The sequence below is a fragment of the Malania oleifera genome, chromosome 4 (assembly GCF_029873635.1).
Source record: "Malania oleifera isolate guangnan ecotype guangnan chromosome 4, ASM2987363v1, whole genome shotgun sequence".
Taxonomy (NCBI): domain Eukaryota; kingdom Viridiplantae; phylum Streptophyta; class Magnoliopsida; order Santalales; family Ximeniaceae; genus Malania; species Malania oleifera.
In genome coordinates, this window is record NC_080420.1 from 16,463,926 (window position 1) to 16,484,383 (window position 20,458).

The following is a 20,458-nucleotide window of genomic DNA, read 5'->3' on the forward strand; positions in this document are numbered from 1 at the left end:
GTGCCCCCTCACCGCTCAAGTTAATTACATTTGTCTTCTTATAGTATTTGGCAAATTGATTCTATATTTATTAATATTAAAGATTAATTTATTTTCAAAAATATATAATTAAGAAAATAATTAATTCATAGAGAAGACTCATTAAATTACTTAAAGTAATTAATTAATGTTAATTTTTAATTAATAACTGCACTAAACTGTAAAACATAATTTTAAAATTTCAAAATCATTAGGTGTAATATTTTTTTTATAATAATTAACGTGTAAATTAAAAATATTCAGTATTAAAGTTTAATCAACAATCTTAGTAAAATTAATTTTTTTAATTTAAATTATTAAAATGTTAAGGTATTAATTTAGTTGGGTTAATCATTGCTATTGAAGGAGAACCAAACTAATAATTAAAAAATTGAAGATTTTAAATTAAAAATGTTTTAAAAATAATTAATTGATTTTTCACGCGATTTAGTTGGAATTTTTTTTTTTCGTGACCACTCCACTCATGAGTCACTTTCACCGCGAGTGCGCTGCACGTGCCATTTTCATTTCAGACGATGGGCGGAATTGGTAGAGAAGAGAGAGAGAGAGAGAGAAGGCGACGACGCCAGAAGTAAGGCACGACTCGACGTGTTTTTAAAGCCTTACTTACAAAATGTGTTTGTATTTATTATATGTTACTTTCTTTCTCTCTTTCTCCCTCGAAGCAAAACCCTCTTCGAGTCTCTGAGCTGTCCAATGATTGCAGATCGAGGGGCGGCAGGGGAGCTTCGCCATTTTCTCGATTTTACTCGTTCTGTGTGTTTCCGAAAGTTGCTTGCTTTTTCTAGGGTTTATGCTGCTCCGGTGTTGTAATTTGCTCTGAGCTTGCTTCGATGACGTCGTCTTCGTCCAAGGCATGCTTCAATTTGGACTGTAAAGAAGCGAAATCGGAGAGGCCGAGGAAAGGGTGGCGCCTTCGGACGGGGGAGTACGCGGAGCTTTGTGACCGATGCGGGTGAGGAAATTCTCTCTTCCTTTGTTACTGGTTATTCAGTGGTTTTGGCTTTTGCGAATTTGTGCTGGGATTTTGTTGAAATTTCTGGCGTTTGAATAGTATTGGGGTTGAACAGTTTGAGTTTGTCTTGAAGTGTGTTTTTGGGGATTTTAGCAGTGGTTTTGTTGATTGACTTAGTCTGCTAGGTTCGTTGTGTTTGCATGCACTGATTCGTAGCTGAAGTGGGGGATGTTGGGAGAGTTTTGGGCGTAATTCGTCAAATTCGCTTTTCAATTTCTTGCATTTGGTGATGCGAAGTTTGATCGGTGAAGATGGAAACGCGACGTGCATGGAGTGAATGCATTATATCTATTATTTTTCTGGTTAAAATGGTCAACAGTTGAAGTGTGTTTGAAAACTATTTCTTGTTTTACTCCGTTCGTTTTTTTGAAAAGTAGTTCCTGAAAATTTTCTTGATAAAATATTTTCTTCTAGACTCCAATCCCATATCATTCAATACTTTGACGCAGATCTTAGGTAAGGATTATGTCGTCTCTCTTGTCTGTCTAATTATTTCTTTCATCAACTGCGAAAACCTTATGTCGTTCGTCTTCTTTTTCTTTTATTTTTTATTTTTTAATATTTTTTTGTTACGTTTGGGAGATTTGAGTGGGCTTACTGAAGGTTAACAAATGCTGGATTATAACAATTTTTAGGGTGTATTGGCAACTGTTCGTTTGCCTTATTGAGATTTTCAGAACATCAGGGGAAGGTTTAGAAGCAAACTGCTAGAGAAGTGGGAGATGCCACCATGAAAATATCTATCATTTTCTTAACCTTCTGGAGGCTTATATTCCACATAGTTGTAGACTGGAGTAGCTAAAAATCCCAATGCCTCTAATTCTAGTGCCAATTTTTGTGCTCTGAAAAATGATAAAAAGGGCAGCTCGTTGCACAAAGCACCTGCGTGTGTGGAGTCCGGGGAAGGGGAGGACCACAATGCTAAAAATTTAAAACGCCAATTTGTTCCTATGAACATGCAAAATTGGACTTAACCTTGTGAAAATGCATGTTGATCCTAGTTTTTGAAGTCTTATTATTGGTGGATCCCAAATAGTTTGGACTTGAGGCCTGTTGGTAGTTGAGGATCGGATTGGTAGAAATCTTGTTTTAAAATTTCTGCTCTTGAAATCTCATTTTCTTTTAAAGTATATGCATGTTTATGTGATTGTCTAGCACTGGTTCAGATGGCAGTCAGCAAACAATCCACAGCACTCCCCCTGACACAGAACTTAGAGAGAGAGAGAGGATTGTTGATAATTCCAAATGGCGGTGGGCGTGCATGTCATTTTACCATTATAAATATGTGCTGATATGTTGTACATTGCACAAATAACTAGTTAAGCTTCTTTGCTTTTGCTATTATTGTACTTTGCTAATTGCCTAGATGATTTCACAAAGAAGTGTACATTGAGAGAGCAGTATTATTTTTCTGCACTCAGTGACATACTAAACATTATATAGATTCTATACTAATACATTATCTGACTGGAGTAATATTTAATTTAATTATTGCATTTGGAAAACTAGGTCAAATATTACAATGCATTTAGAGTCTATTGGCAGGTCTGTTGGACTTTGGCTGCACTGGAGATGTCTTATTGTCCTCCCTTGACCACTCTGTCCTCCCTTGACCACTCTGTCACCTAATGTCACCTGCTGCTGAGGTTTGATCCTTGATAGTAAGACATCCAGTGTGAAAGTCCACATTCCAATGATTTAACCATTAGGGAACTGAAATGTAGCTGTAGCATTTTTGCAAGTTACTAGAGTTAAATTAAAAGAAAGAAAGTTCATAAGGTGTTCCAATTTCCATATCAAGCATTTTGTTTTTCATTTGCAGGACTGATGGATTTCAATCATCACTATTCTCATTTTGTATTCTGTATTGACACTGCTTGCTTGTTTTTAAATATGGGTTCTTGCACATGTAAAATAGAGGAAGTGGGATTCCTGTATAATGCTGAATGAACTTCAATCTAGGAATTGTTGTACATGATCTGGTCACGTGCTTTCATCAAGATATTTTTCTTAGAATAAGTAAGCTGGAACAAAAGGCAAATTTTCTTTTAGTAATTTTCCCATTTCATTTCTTGTTAGCTGTGGAAAGGTTCTAAACATACCATTAGGCTATTCTGCATCCTGTTTTATTGCATATGCAGTGATCTACCAGAAGGGAGCTAGATGTTGTGTTTTTTTATGTGTCCTTACCTTTTTTTTTTTTTTTGTTAGTTCAAAAAATTTGACTCTAGTTCCTTGTGAATCTAGTTTTGCTTTTGAGGAGGGAAGATTTTGTGAAACCTTCCACTCAAATACTTCTGGTTGGAGGTGTTGTATATCTTGCAGGAAGGTAAGCATAATATATATTATCTGTTCTAAAAATTATTGTTTCCGAGATTTTTTTGGTTCTCAATGGTTAATATTAAGTGCATGACTTTAAGTTCAAGATTTTGTTTTGAATTTCCTGTAGTGCTATGTCAATCTTCTAATGGAAAAATCCTTCTCTGCAGCGGGTTCATTGTGGATGTATTGTTTCAGTTCATGAATTTGTATTGTTAGATGCTGGAGGAGTTGAGTGCATAACATGTGCAAGAAAAAATGTCTTTTTGGTAAGAATGAACTCAACTGTTTACAAATTCCCTTGCTCTTTCAAACTCAAGTAACATTTCATGCAGTTTCTTTCTTTTACATAAATGATAAGAGCTACATACTCGCACAAGAATTGCACTCATCAGACTAGGAATTTTAGCCTTTGTAAGTTTGAGTGCATGTTTAGCATGCAGCTGAGACTCTAGCTTGAGCACTTCTAGTTGCTAGATGAGCCTACATGAGCTCCATACTCAGCCAAGGCTGAGCTGCTTATGAATTTGCTTGGTTGATTTGCAGCTCTACCTATAGATAAAGCAATGGTATTAATTTGGGGCCATGCATTAGCATCTTTGATTTTAGTTTTTGTTTTTGTTTATTTTTTTTCCTCTTTTCTGCGATATGCTGAATCATTTTTCAAATCTCCGTATAAGTAGATAACGGTCTTTTCTTAGTTGATAGTTATTTTTCTTCATATATACACATACACAGGTATATATGATTGCATGTATGCATAATATATGTACTGTTTTTTGTTCCCAAAGATGTAGAAAAAAATTGTTACAATTTTGTATTCAAAATTTTTATTTCAGATGCCAAATCCAGTATGGCCAGCTTCTTTGTTTCTGCCTGCCCCTTCACCAGAAAGACTTAAAGACCTCTCTGTCAAAAGTTGGAGTCATACAGGTGGATCAGGTCCATTTGGACCCTGGCGGCAAGCTTCCAATTTGTTTAAATCTTCTACTCAGTCTGAATTGCATCCACGGGTGTCCTATGATGTCGATGTGTCAACTGGCCTTGATAGACTTACTGCTAGTGAGCAGTTATCTGCCTCTTCAGCTTCACTGGACAAGGTGAAAAAGGAGGATCCATCTGAAAGATTGACAAATGGCAGCTTGAAGCTTAGTGCTTCAGAAATATTTGAGAATGGGAATGCTGGTATATTGCCCATTTCATCATTAAGTTAGTTCTTTTAAGGAAACAATTTTTATAGCTCATCATGACTCTATAAAACAAATTCAGAGTGGAGACACCACAATATTTGTTTGAGAAACCTGATAGAAACTTTGTTTTTGACAGCAATCAACTTTGTGGGGCAACCTAATTCCTGTTCAAATAATCCTAAAATTTCATCCTTCTTAAAGGAAGATCCATCTACTCCACAGTTTAGTTTGGCTGTACCTCCTGCACTGCCAAATGGAACAAATAGCCAATCCAGGGGTTCTGGTACTCATTCACAAAAGCCAACCTCTTCAACTCCTCTGGCAAGGCAATACCATGGGAATTCACAAAATGGAGTTGAAGCTCCCAGTGAAAGTCAGATGCGCAATGGAAGGCCTCGAGGAGATGCCCGAGGCCGAAATCAGTTACTTCCTCGTTACTGGCCCAGGATAACTCACGAAGAGCTTCAGCAAATTTCTGGAGAGTATCCTTCAATTCTGTGAATCTTTTTGCCTTCCAATTGTACACTTTTCCAATGAATAATTTAGTAGATTTGTTCTTAATCATATAATGAAAGAGTTTGTAGTTGCAAATTTTTTAATTTCTTTTTATATTTTTAATTAAATTTAAATCTTGAAGATTAGGTAAGCTCTTTTTTACACGGCTCGTCCATGCTTTCTATTTTCTATTTTCTATTTTCAGTCATCATCTTCTTCCCTTAACAGCATCTAAGTTCAAATTCTGTAATCACTCCCTTATTTGAAAAGATGTTAAGCGCTAGTGATGCTGGGCGAATTGGCCGTCTAGTGCTGCCAAAGAAATGTGCAGAGGTGAGACTTGCATTTCATTGGTTTGACCTTTCACTTTGTTTGAGATTTATGTTCTTCAAGTTTCTTTACAAAACTATCAAAGCAACTTGATTCTTGGTTACTTGATAGTTTTTAAGATTCTTTTCCTGATCAAGGCATAAAATATGAATGTGAGGTCTCTAGTTAGTACAACAACAACAACAACAACAAGCCTTTAGTCCCCATTTGGTGGGGTCAGCTACATGAAATATTTTCCGCCAATTCACCCGATCAAGAGCATTTTCCTCTATTAGATTAAGGGCTGTTAAATCTTTCCTCATTGTCTCATTCCAAGTTATTTTATGCCTATACCTATCTTTTTTCATATTGGAAATAATAACTAATTGACTCCTCCTCACAAGTGTTCTACTAGGCATGCATTTCAAATGCCCAAATTTCCTAAGCTGCCCTCCCTTATCTTATTTTCAACAGGTGTTATGCCTAAATTATTACGTATATGCTCATTTCTTATTTTATCTTACAATGTTAAACCACTCATCCGCCTTAACATTCGCATCTGAGCAACGTTTATGTTTTTTACATGTTTCTTAGTAGTTCAACATTTTGAACTATAAAGCATAGCTGGCCTAAAACTTTCCTTTTAATTGTAAGGGTATTCTACGATCACACAACACACTTAACGAACTCCTCTATTTTACCCAATCAGTTTTAATTCTACGTACTACATCTTTTATTAATCTCTTGATTATCAAGTCTAATGTTCTCTTTATTTCTATTCCTTACGTTACTGAAATTACATTTCATATATTCCATCTAATTCATACTTATCCTAAACCCTTTAGACTCTAATGTGGCTCTCCAAAGCTCTAGTTTAGATTCTGTTGTGCTCTTACTATCAATAATCAACATGATATCATCTGTAAACAACATACACCAAAGGATCTCATTGTGGATATTCCTAGTTAGTTATTCAATTATTAAAGTAAAAAGATAAGGACTCAAAGTTGAACCTTTAATATACACCTATTGTGATTGAAAAGACTCTAGATTCTCCTCCTACAGCCCTAGTGCTAGTCATTACTCTATTATACATATTTTTAATGACCTTCGTATCTACTGCAAACTCCCTTTTTTGTTTAGACCACCAAAGAATTTCCCTAGCTACTCTATCATAAACTTTCTCTAGGTCAATAAAAACCATATACAAGTTCCTTTTCTTTTTCCTAAACTTTTTCATTAAACTTTTTGAAAGATAAATGGCTTCTGTTATTGATCTCTTAGACATGAAACCAAATTGATTTTCTGAAATCTTCGTTTCTAATCTTACTCTATGTTCCATTACCTTTTTCCATAGTTTCATCATATGACTTATAATCTTAATTCCACGATAGTTATTACAGTTTTGAATATCGCCTTTGTTTTTGTACAAAGGTACTAACATACTTTGCCCCCATTCTTCTAGCATTTTCTTGGTATTTATGATAGTGTTGAATAGATTAGTTAACCAAATAATTCCTTTATCTCCTAAACATTTCCAAACTTCAATTTGTATTTTATTTGGTCCTATAGATTTCTCACTTTTCATCATTTTAAATGTCATGTTAACTTCAAGGACTCTAATTTTGTGAATAAATCTCCTATTTTTATTCTTCTCCTCATTTGTCACACCCAAGTTCAATCTTTCATTTTGATTTTCGTTAAACAACTTATCAAAATATCTCCGCCACCTCTCTTTTATGTCTTCTTCTCTAAATAAGACATTATCATTCTTGTACTTTATACATTTTACATCACCTAAATCTTTGCATTTTCTTTTTTCTAGCTCTAGCAAGTTTATAAATGTCTTTTTTTCCTTCTTTTGCATCTAGTTTAATATATAAAGTATCATAAGCTTTTATGTTTAGCTTCACTAATAATCTTTTTTACATTTTTTCTCGCTTTGTTATATTTTTCAAGATTTTTTATGTTTCTACAATTTTGCTATATTTTATACCAATTTATTTTTGTCTTAAACGACTTTTTGGATTTCTTGATCCTACCATCAACTCTCTTTACTACCCAAGTATTTTTCTTTGGACTCCGACCTCTTTTACTATCCTTACGATAGAATTTGCCATTTTATTCCAAACAGTATTTGCATCACTCTTATCCCTTACTGTCCAATCACACTCTTTGTTCATTTTATCTTTGAATTATTTACTATATTATCTCCCTTCAATTTCCACCATCTAGTTCTCTTGCGTTGATTTATGCTACTTCTTCTCTTTCATTTTTTAAATATGTATATTTAATACTAAGACTTTCTGTTGTGTAGCCAAACTTTCACCTAGACTAATTTTATAATCCTTACAAGATAGACAATCCCCATTCTTAGTTAAGAAAATATTATACCCACTCTTGAAGGTTATTAAGTGTTCTTTTTTTATAAAGCAAATATTCTATATTACCAAATCATAAGACATGGCAAAATCTAAGATTGTATTTCCGGCCTCATTTTTATCTCCATATCCATGGTCTTTGTATCCTCTCATATTCTATATTATCCTTTCCAATGTGACAATTCAAATTAGCTCCTACGAATGTCTTTTTAAACTTTGGTATTCCTTGTAAAATACTATCCATATCTTCCCAAAATTGTTTTTTAAGATTTCCTGCTAAGCCTATTTGGGAAGCAAATGCACTAATGACATTCACCATCTCTTAGCCTAAAGTTATCTAATTTTAATGATCCTATCCCCTATTCTTTTAACATTTACTACATTATCTTTTAGGTCTTTGTCAACAATAATACCCACCCTGTTTTTATGTTTCTCTTTACCTCTGTACCCAAGTTTGAATCCTGATTTTTCAATTTCTCTAGCTTTCTCTCCTTCCCATTTCATCTCTTGAAGGTAAATTAAGTTAATTTTCCTTTTAAACATTATTTCCAATATTTCCATACTTTTTCTCGTAAGAGTCCGTATATTCCAAGTTACTAGTCTAATCTTGGTTTCTTATTGTGCTAACTTAATAACCTTCTCCCTTTTATATTGACCTGGTCTATTCCCTTGACCTAGGTGAATTTGGTAAGAATTCATGATAATAAGATCTGACAAAGTTTTATGCTGGCTGTCAACTGCCTAACATAACCTTGCTCCTTTGTCCGGGCTTGGGACCAACTGTGTGTACAAAGAATTTGTGTTACGCAAGAGAAGTACATGTTTGCATTTTTTTTTTTTCCCACATAGACTATTTTCTAAATCACACCCTTTAACTAGTAGAAACCACACACAACACAAATGCATTTAAAAAAATTTTAAAGCATACAATTTTGGGTTTGAATCCAAGCTAGACTAAAATTAAAAAAACCATGCAATAGTAATTTTTGAAAAATTTTAATTTCCTTGGGAATCTAGATGGATTAGTATATTGCTTCTGTTATTGATGCATTTTATTGGGAACATTCTCTATCATGGATTAATCTAACCTATTGTGTGTGAATGTGTCACAAGGATTATTCTTGTAACAAAGCACTGGAAAAAGCTGCATCATATGGTGTAGGCATCACCTAGATGGTCATGTCTAGCCCCACAGTAACTAGATGTGGAGATGTGTGCATCATACAGAGTGATAGACATCTTGCTTGTATAATTTCATTTTTTTAGTTTAAAACATAATTATTCAGTTGCCTAGTTTACTCTGATGCTCCCATTGGATGGGAATTTGTACATTAGTTCGACCTGTTGGGTTTCCTATAGTTCTATTTTCTTTGAACACAAGTTCTCTTAATAAGAATTGAATTAGTTTTGGACTGTTAGAGTGGGTTTGTGTTATTAATGTTTACGTTTTACAATGATAATAGCAGTCAAAATGATAACTGTTTAGTTGTTTGACTATACCTGCACATGCACATGTGGGCATGCACACAAAATTGTTACACGTATCACAACCACCACCACCACCATCATTAAATCAACTAACCGAACAATGTGGTTGCATGGTTGCTACAATATGAGCCAAAATTTTCTTTTTCATTTTGTGTTATGAGTCTTATGAGGTATGACACAATGCAATATGGAATCTTCTTGTTTTATATGAATCAATGACCATTATAAATAATTAAATATCAATGTTTCAAATGTCCAGTCAAGGCTTGCCTTAAGACAAGCCATGCATAAACACCTTGAGCATCATCTAACCTACTGAACTCTTGAAAGGCAAACACACAGTCCATTAAGGGTTATGCATTTGCACAAGAGGTACACCTTTTGTGCTTTTCTCATTGAGGCTTGTGCATTTTGATTTTGTAATTTTTTGTTAGATTTGATTAATAAACCAAGCTATCAAAAGTAAGGAAATTAATTACTGTATTTGAGTGAATTTAAAAAAATTAATGAACCTTAACCTTTTTGAAAATAATTTAGTTGCATATTGGATTATGAATATAATTTTTTTAACTTTGTAATGTTATGATTATCTCTTAATGTAGTTTAGTTGCATAAATTTAAATTTGCATAATTTGAGTGACCAAGAAGCGGTTTACAAATCAAATTTTTATTTTTTCAAATTTACGTGTAATTTTCCTCAATTTCCCATATTTCTTTTATATATGTAATTTATTTATATTTTTATACCAAAAATAAAAAATAAAAATTCCCAAAAGGTTTATGTCTTCCATAATCAAGGTTAAGATGCTCTAGAGAACACCTTCAATTTTTGAAACATCAATTAATATGACCATTATAAAAATCATGTTGCTTAACAAAATTGATGTAGTTTGCTGTTTTTCTCCTTTGCTTTGGTGGATTTGTGTCTGCTTTGACTCTTCAGCAACATCAACCTATGTGTGAGAAAGGTGCTGCTATGTGTGAAAATGGGGCTATCTGCTAACCATTTTCTTTTCCTTGATTGTTGCCAAACATTAGAAATGAGTTTTTTTTTTTGTAATATTTTATATGCTATATTATGAGTAATTTTGAGCAGATCAAATGATATAGCTCTATATTAATACGCATCCACAATGTGATAGGCCTACTTTCCACCAATTTCCCAGCCAGAAGGATTACCTCTTAAAGTCCAGGATGCAAAAGGACATGAATGGATTTTTCAATTCCGATTTTGGCCCAATAATAACAGCAGAATGTATGTCTTAGAGGGGGTCACACCTTGTATACAGTCAATGCAATTGCAAGCAGGCGATACAGGTAACTTACCAATACTGATGAAAAACCATGCTTGAGATGTTCTTCCTCAATCCTATAAAACTCTTAGGCTGAGACTGAGGTTGATCCTCCTTTTTCAGTAACATTTAGCCGGTTAGAACCAGAAGGAAAGTTGGTCATGGGTTTCAGGAAGGCTTCTTCAACGCCATCGTCTGATCAGGTTTTTTTCTTCATCATAATCAAGGACTGCAAATCCATCTTTGCTTGTGGGTTAATAAAATGGACCTTCTACAGAATCTTTTGGCAATGTTTGCTTGTTATATTTTCATTCACAATTGCAAATCCTGTTATAGATGCATGTAATTTTAAACTTAATGTTTGTTTCATTTTCTCTTATTGTATCATTATATGGGGAGGGAACAAAGTATCTTCTAAACCTTTCTGATCAGATCTCCTCTGGCGTTCGTCATGCCAAATTGTCATTTTTTACTATGTCATTTTAGATGAAGAGAGCAAAGCATCTTCTAGACCTCTTGATTAGATCTGGTATTTATATCATTTGAGGAATTTTTTTCTAAATTCAGAGCTGAGCTCCATTCTGATTTTGGTTGAGCCATTGAAAGTTTTGTGATTTAATCATTTGATTAACCATCTCAATTTTTTCAATTAGCTAAATAATTTTCTCAGTTAAGCAAAAATTTTTTTTTTTTTTGCAAAAGTAAGGGGATTTTGATATGCATTGCAGTTTGTATTGCATAAGAATTTGTGCACAAATAGTAGCTAACGAAAATTTCTTCTTTAATCAACTGAATTTTGCACTCAAACTACCTATATTTTCTGCATTTTCCTTCTTTGAGGATTGGAATGCCATTTTGTTTAGCATATTGAGTTATGGATTGAATTTTAAATATGAACCACAACCAACTTTCATAAACTATTTGTTAATGATTTCTGTTGGCAGGGCAATCAAATAGTTGAAACTGGCAATGGAGTCTCTACACATGGTGATGTTAGTATTGAGCATGCTTAGCTTGTTGAAATCATTTCAATGTGTTATTGTTTAAAATGCAATTGAGATTCACCTAGCTTTTATTAATTGACTAGGCCAATTCAGCTGATCCGGCAAGTGCATGGTCCAAAGTCGATAAATCAGGCTACATTGCAAAAGAAGTTGTTGGGGTTAAATCTTCTTTGCCTAGGAAGAGGAAAAACAGCACCCTGGGTTCAAAGAATAAGCACCTAAGAGTTGAAACTGGAGACGTGATAGAGCTGAAGGTAACGTGGGAAGAAGCTCAAGGACTACTCCGTGCACCTTGTAATCATGCTCCCCGTGTTGTTGTAATTGAAGGCCTTGAGATCGAGGAATTCGAGGTACAAATAGTTCATGATTGTTTTAAATCTCCTTTTGCATGGATAGTGAAGTTTGAGCTTGGTTGTCCTAACAGATAATAACTCCCTTTTCGCTGTATTTAAAACATTATAGTAATTATGCTCCTGGTCTTGTTATGATTGAAGGCTTTGAGTTTGAGGTATACGAAATACTGATAGTTAATGACTGTTTTGAATCTCCTTTTCCATAGACAGTAAGTTTGAGCTTGCTAGTCCTAATTCTGGAATTAACATTTGTTAGAAAAAAGAATCAGTAATCTATCTTCTTTTAGTATATATACTTAGGTTTGCAAAAGAAAATAGATAATAGCTGCCTTTTCACTGTATTTTAAACATTATAGCAATCATGCTCCAATATATTGTGTATTACAATTATGTGAGATTATGTACATATGAGATTTTTGTAGATTGATAGAATCATAGAATCATGTGGAAAAAGGAAAACCTAAAAATAATAGTAGAAAGAAAGAAACCATGAAAAAACAGAATTGATATATGCAGAAATATCAATATTTATTGCTTTCAGTCAAGTTAAAGTTGACTGCTGTGATCGGGAGCTCCAGCATAATTGTTAAAAATTTATTGTGCTATGAGTTCTTGATTGGACATTAAAACTCATGTTTTGCTTGGCGCATTTCAATGAAAATTTTTGAAGTTTGACTTACTAATGAATTCTTGTTGACTAATCATGTGTCTTCTGATGAAGTGAACCCTTTTGATGAAATTTTTGTCATCCCTACATCCATTTCTTATGCTTTTTGCGCTTTGGGTGGGGGGGGGGGGGGGGGGTGGTTTTGTCACTCTTTATATCTCACTACTAAAAACATGGCTGAGCAAGAGCCTCCTACTTTTGGAATTACAGACATGATTTTGCTTTTACAGGATGCGCCAATAGTAGGGAGGCCTACAATTTTTGCAACAGATACTGTGCGGTATACCACTTTTCCTTTCCCTGGTTTTTTGTTTTTTGATCAGCTTTTCTTTCCTTTGGTTCATGTGTTCCAACTTCTTTTCAAAGTTTCATATGTTATCAATAGATCTCAACACATTGGATGAAAGACTTAATTAGACTTCTATTTGTCTTCTTTATATTAGTTGTGCTTTAATATATACACATACATATATATAGGGGGAGGGGGGGGGGGGGGGGGTTGTTTAATGTTTTGCAATTGAGTGGTGGATGAGTTGATGTTTGCTAGTTCTTTGAGAATATTGCGGATTTAGTATGATGCTTAAAATGCTGGTGTTAAGTGATTTTTTTTTTTAAAAACCTTTTCAGATTTTTATGGGGGGTGGGGGAGAGAATCTTTCTTATGCCCATGCATAAAATTCCTTGATTTCAAATTTAAAAAAAATTAATTTCTTTCATGTGTACCTGAAAAATGATATTTTTCATTTATGTTAGCCTCATAAAAGAATCTTGTTATCTTTTTTAGCCTATATCCATGGAATAGGGTCAAAATGTTCCTCATAAGCATTAAGAATTATGTTATAGCATACACGAACACGACAGATGGCCGTCAGCACTGTTAAGGTCTTGTCTTCTGCATACCCACTATAGAGATTTAGGAAACTAGGTTGCCTGTTTTAAACATTCTTTGTTTTTGTGTGTGTATGTGTATTAATTGTTTAGGGGTTAATTTGTGATTTTGTATTTTAGTTCAACTGTAGGCTACATATATTAGGGGGTTAAATTCGGAACAGTTGTCAATTTGGAATCCACAGAATTTCCCCCCCTCTGTAACAAAACTTCTTCCTTCTTTTTCCTCCTCTATTCTTCTCTGTTCGACATGAATTCATTAACTGGAATATTGTAGTATCCTATGTATGTTCTTACTGAAACTGAAAATAGTTCCTTTCTTTTATCCTCCCCTCTCTCTCTCTCTCTCTCACAGTCCCATATTCATTTCAAAAGGAAATGTTGTATCATTTTTTGTTTCTCTGGGCTCGTGCTTGTAAAATATTTACTCTATCTGTTTCAGTGATAACAATGACATACAGTGGGTTCAATGTGAAGACTGTTTGAAGTGGCGCAAAATACCTGCTGATGCTCTGCTTCCCTCAAAATGGACCTGTTCTCAGAACTCATGGGATTCAGAAAGGTACAGCTATCCGTTTCTGCCAAACTGACAAGCATTACCTCTTAGCTTTCACAGAATGCATCATTCATCCCTTATTCTCTACTCCTGCCATTCTGTCCGTCTTTTGACTTATGCTCAATTCTTATGGACCTGTTTCTTGTCCCAATGGACAACATCATAATGCATACTGGGGTTTGGCATCGTGTTATAATATATATTCTCAGTTCAATCAATGCATTTTATTAGAGAACATTCCATCATGTATCTTCTTTTAGTCATTGTTAAACTTGTGATCACTGGGACTGGTATTAGTGACATAGCAAGAGGCATGTGTTATAGAATTTACAGAGATTCTGTTGATATGCTTCTGCACTTTCTGTCACCAGATCGATGTGTTCAGTGGATCAGGAGTTAACAGCACAACAGCTTGAAGAGTTGCTACCCATTCGTAATCCTGGTATAATTTCTTGGAGCAGATATCGGATTGCATCTTTTTCTTATTATCCAGAGTTGACACAGCCGTGTCCTTGTGAAGAGTTTTCAAAGGCCGAGTGTAAAGCATGATTGCACTTCATTGTACTACCACTTTAGGGTTTATCACTTTTAACACTTCAACTATTGTTTTTTTCTTTTTTTAGTGATACTTATTATTAATTTCCAAGATATAAACATTGCCATTGGTTTTTTTGTTGTGATTGGGCAGCTACTTGCAAAAAAATAAAGACTTCTAAACTAGACCCAGAAACTGTCGAAGCTTTGGATGGACTTGACACACTAGCAAACATAGCCATCCTGGGAGAGGGTGTGGGCCTCCCACCATCAGCCCAGGCTACAACAAAACACCCTCGCCACAGGCCTGGCTGCTCATGCATTGTTTGCATTCAGCCTCCAAGTGGTAAGGGCCCCAAACATAAGCCAACATGCACCTGTAATGTCTGCCTAACAGTGAAGCGTCGCTTCCGTACTCTGATGTTGCGTCGTGAGAAGAAACTGTCGGAGAAAGAAGCAGAAACTGCTCGCAAGAAGCAGCAGCAAGAGTTACTATTGCCTGAAAAAGTGATCGATGATGATTCCCTGCTATGTAGCAATGCAGAGAACAGTAGTCCAGACCAGAAAATGGTGGTCATCTTGGGTTCTGATGATGATCCCAGCAGGATTAAGTCGTCCAATTCACCATTTAAGGGCCAAATTGACCTGAACATCCAGCCAGAGCGGGAGGAAGAGTCATCACCTTGTTCAGACTCTAGCAGCATGATGCGGTTGCTCCAAGATGCCACCACTGAGAGGTATTTCAGGCAGCAGGGATCAGTAAGTTCTAATAGCAATAAAAATTCGGTAGGAAATCAGGAACATCTGGGTGGAAATGGAGCTGGAGGGGTGAAACTTGGCAATGGCATTATCCTTGATAGTAGTACTCACAATGTCGATGTGGACCATATACACTAAGGCGTCGGCATCCACATCAGCCATTGGATAGGTGAATGGCCTTCGTTCATGCAATGTAGGTAGTGATCGGCATCAGGCAACAACCAGTTTCCATTTTTGTTGAAGGGGCAGGGACAGCTTTTGTTGTACAGTCTTCCGCATCTGCAGTGTGCTTCTTCAGGTTTGTACATATGAAAGAGATGTAAGAATGGAAGAATATGGTTGAAGAATCCATATTTTTTTGAGTAAACGTGCTACTATGTTGTCTCTACAGTGGTATAAGTAAACAGCTGGGGGTTAGAAAGAAGGTGAAAGATGAAAATCCAGTTTGAGCAATTAGCGGTAGGTAGGCTGAATTCATTTTCCTCCCTTTCTAGTAAGCCTGCTGTGCTCCCTGGTGCACAGAAGCTTTGGCGGTGTAATTATCTTTTTTGGCTCGGTAAAATGTTAATTGCCTTAAGGTAAAATTTTTATACTGCTCCCATCTTGTTTGCAATCCTTGGATCATAATAGCAAAGTTAGGTTCAGTTGATTGGCGTAGAAAGAAATCCATCTCCATTTTAATATAACATCCATATGATATTGAGATGGAAGCAGAAGTTACTTTTGAGATTACGGGGTGTTTCCGTTGCTCTTGTTAAGTGGACGACCAATATATGAACTATGAAAGATGACCGAGGATGTTATGAAGTATAACGGTGAAGCAAAGCAATGGGAGATCAAATTACTTAGGAGAAGAGAAATAGTCGAGCTAACAATCATGAAGAAGACTTTAGAGATGATTTTGTAAATTTTTATGACTAAAGTATGCTAAGTAGAGGCCCCCTTTATTGGCCTGTGTTCTTCCACAACTCTAAACAAAGTATATAGTATAACTCTTACATGAGGATTTGTGCGACTTTGGATCACTGAGGTTCCATATAATTTGTTTAAAGCTTTTAGGTGAAGTGATAAAAAATGCAACATAAAATTGAACCAGAGTTTGTCCAAATTTACAGAAAATCCCCCTCTAGTTACATCTCTTTTAAGCAGCTAATGGTAAAACATCAAGTCTATGGTGTGGAAATAGATTTGACTGATCTAACTCTATCCTGTCGAATCCCTGCATCCTCTGAAAGAAGCCATCATTGCCTATTCCTTCTGTGCAAACTCCCTCAAGACATTCCTCCACAAATGTCCCATCCATTATGGGCCAGTTCCTAAGTCTTCAGTTCTCTATAGAATGAAGATAAATTCAACAAGGACCAGCCTCCAGGAATGAATCCAAACCACTGTTAGCTTGTTCTGCAAGAACTTGATCATTTGCTAAAAGGTCAATAGAGTCAACTAGTTCTGAATGGGCTTATGAAGTTGAATTTTTAATGTCTTGCAAACGAGCAAGACGAGTAAAAGGAAAGTTATGATTATTCATTAATGATATCAATCAATTTCCTGGATTATAGATAGCCTCCTCGTTATTTCGAAAGGTTTTGCTAAAAATCTTTGAACCAGTAGTATCATACTTTGATCTACATTGTGATGTCTTATTGCTCTCCCTAGATATCAGTTCACATGCAGCGTTACTATCCATATTTCATTCTCTTGTACAAGAATATGACATTATGCTCTTTGAAATGAAACAAATCATTACATGAGAACCTAAAATTGATGTTATAGGGGATAGGTTTTTTTCCTCAATGACAATATCATCTCCAACCCCATATTGCCCGCAACTTGATGAATTTCTAAGTTAAGGTATTTATTCAGAGTCCAACAATTCATAAGAATCATTACAGGGTTTATTTCATTCATGACTTGGTAAAATGCGAACTCCTAATGTTATCACAACTTGACCTCTCATTACGCCGAAAGGAAGATAACTACTTTATTCTTAAGAAAACAAGACCTACACTTTGCATCATTACCTTATTCTACTTTTAGTATTCCTCTAATTAAAAGAAAAGCTTACTTATAGATTGGACTGCCCAAATCGTTTTTATCTCAAGTAGTCATAGATGTTCACAATGCATTTGCAAATATCCTCTACATTATCCTTCTAGTGAACCTCATCACTATATGAATAGAACATATTATAATAAGAAAGAATTTCAAAATATTTCACTAACTAGGTCTATACCATTAATAATTCTTGTCATGGTCCTCTAGTGAGAAAGGGTTTAGGTGTCTTTCTAATCATAAAACATATTTCATCCACAGTGAAACTCACACTAATAAAATCTAAAAACTTTCATTCTCTTTTCTTTAAAAGGCAGATCTTCATGAAACTAAAAGGTGACTACTATGTTGAGAGAGAGAGAGAGAGAGAGAGAGAGAGAGAGAGAGTCATTTTTGTATTGCAAGATCATTTCTTTTATAGTTTAAATCAAGGCATTAGTGAAGAACATGCCTTCAAATATTATAATGATGTTGTAGTGGTCTACTAAGTACCAAAGTAGAAGGTAGGTTTCCTTCGGGATCTAGAATAAGAACCTATAACTAAAATCCAAGACATTTTGGGATGGATATACATGGTGAAAAGGGAGGTATATGAGTAGTCATTTTTCAAGCTCATATATGCTTTTGGAATCTAAAGTAGTGGAACAATGTTTCTATTGATAAGAACATACTTTCTTCATGATTGGATACTAACGTGATCAAAGATGAAAAAAAAAAAAAAAAGCAACTCGATTCATAAAACTTCTATATATGTGGAGTTCAAGAAAGGGTCGAACCACAGTGTGGTCTATAATATGCAATCTTACTTAACATTTTTTCAATAGACTATTTTCACGCCTCGAATGCATGACTGCCTTACCCTTGACATGCTTGATAGCAGAATTCCACTAAGTGAACCAATTGAGCAATAAACCAAGGCATAATCCTCAATAAATCCTCAACGAAAACTAGTATCTTGAGCATGTAAATCCAAACCAATCATTTGCTTTTCTTAAATCTTCAATTTTCATCACAATTATTATATTGAATTTTGATGACCTTGGATAGTGTTAATAGGGATATTAGAGTCCTCTTCTATTTTTTACCACATTATGGCTATTCAAAAAAGGAGAGAACTTGAGGGAGCTCAACTATTTAACCTTTTTGGCTCCTATCTTTTTTAATTTATAAGCATGAAATCCTTAAATTAGGCTCAAAATTGTTAGTTCCAAGATTTTATATGAATTTGATGATAGCAAAACATCACCTTATTGTACGTGCAGAGATAATTTACTATATTTGACATATTATGTTTCACTAGTGAATGGGTCCACGCTTTGGCGAGGCAACTTAAATATGAAATTAATTTAGAAAAATAAAATGTAGATATGCACTATACTAATATTCAATGAAAATTATATACATTTCATTGAAATATTTTAAAACAAATATAATATCTAATTAATATGTATTATGATCAAATGTACATATAACTAAAGACTACCTATATTTGGTACATAATTTTTTCAACAATAAAGCTCAAATAATTTGATTGTTTTGAAACTTATATTTATTAAATCATACTCATAATTTTAATATCAATTAGTTATCTTCTCAAATTATCCATTTTTATTTATATATTGTTAATATATACTATTTTAATAACAATATCAATCTAGCTCTAATTATTATTTTTTTGCAAACCCCATTGAAATCTTAGTAAAGTTAAAGCACAAATTTTTATAGTTAGTATACTTTCAATTTGTAGGCCAAACTTTGACATCTGCAGAACATATTTTTATTTATTTTATTTTTATATTTAAAAAAATATATGAATATACACTATTACTTAAAGGTTGATAAGTATATATACATGCATGATATATATTTTTATTTTTTTTTAATAATGTATTACTTTTAAAATTTTAATGTATGTAAATGTAAATGTAATATGGTATAGATATTTTCATATATTTTAATAATTTAAATTTAATTTATAATGTTAATTCATGTAAATGCAAATAAATAAGTGTGGATGTGAAACAAAATTACACAAAAGTAAGTATGGTTATTTTTAAAGTTAGAATTAATCCATAATTAAAATTATTAAATATTGTGTTTTGTTAAAATGTTATTCATTGCAACTTGTGAGCATATATTTTTTTTTTATAAAAAATAATATAAATTTTGTAAATAATGAGAATGTTGTGCGTGTGTGCGCGCACGCGCGCCTGTGCGTGAGAGAGAGAGAGAGGAGAAAAGTCAAAGCAGTGATTGTGGTGGGGCCACCATATTAGGAACTTGGGATAAAAAATTTTAGTTGCGACACTCATCTCTCCGAGGTTTAACTTTAATATATAGTATAGATATTATAGTATATGGAGTTTCAAATCCCTTTGGACTCTTATCTCTTTTATTTAATTCTTTAGTGATGATTACAACAACAATAACAGCAACAAACCTTAAGTTCCATTAGATGGGTTGAATACATTAATCATTTTTAACCAACTTACCCAATTGAGATCATTTTCCTCCGCTAACTTAAGAGATATTCTGTCTTTTCACACTACCACATTTAAGGTTATTTTAAGTGTACCTCTACCCTTTTTAATATTAGAAATAATACTCACTCTTCCTCACAAATGCATTACTTGGTTTGCGCTTCAAATGCCCAAAAATTATCTAAATTGTCCTTCCCTTATCTTATCTTATCTTGAACTGGTGTTATGTCTAATTTATTGCATATATGTTCATTCTATTAATTATCTTTTAATGTTATACTACTCATCCACCTTAAGATTCACATTTCAATAACTTTTACTTTTTGCGCATGTCGTTTCTTAGTTGCTCAACCTTCTGATTAATAAAGCATGACTAGCTTTATAGCCATCTTATAGAGGTTTCCTTTTACTTTTAAGGATATTCTACAATCTTACAATACACCATACGCACTCCTCCATTTTACCCATTCTACTTTAATTCTATGTATCACATTTTCTTTAATAATAGATCTAAGATTACGAAATTTACTAATGCTATCAATATCATGATTATTAAGTTCAATTTTATCTCCCACACTTCTCCTTTCGTTACTAAAATTATGTAAATATTTTTCTTATTCTACTTAGCCTAAAACTT

General features: G+C 34.0%; 1 protein-coding gene across 1 annotated transcript; it reads left to right on the top strand.

Annotated features, from left to right (window-relative positions):
* Nucleotides 1-637: 637 nt before the first annotated feature.
* Nucleotides 638-15,954, top strand: LOC131154484 (B3 domain-containing protein Os07g0563300-like). The gene is made up of 14 exons (XM_058107290.1): nt 638-994; nt 3,302-3,383; nt 3,544-3,642; nt 4,213-4,558; nt 4,700-5,045; nt 5,295-5,391; nt 10,379-10,553; nt 10,652-10,731; nt 11,473-11,520; nt 11,616-11,882; nt 12,783-12,832; nt 13,883-14,002; nt 14,368-14,438; nt 14,685-15,954. Exons 1-14 carry the CDS (start codon nt 873-875, stop codon nt 15,425-15,427), a joined length of 2,646 nt encoding a protein of 881 aa, XP_057963273.1. The 5' UTR covers nt 638-872; the 3' UTR covers nt 15,428-15,954.
* The last annotated feature ends 4,504 nt before the right edge of the window (nt 15,955-20,458 follow it).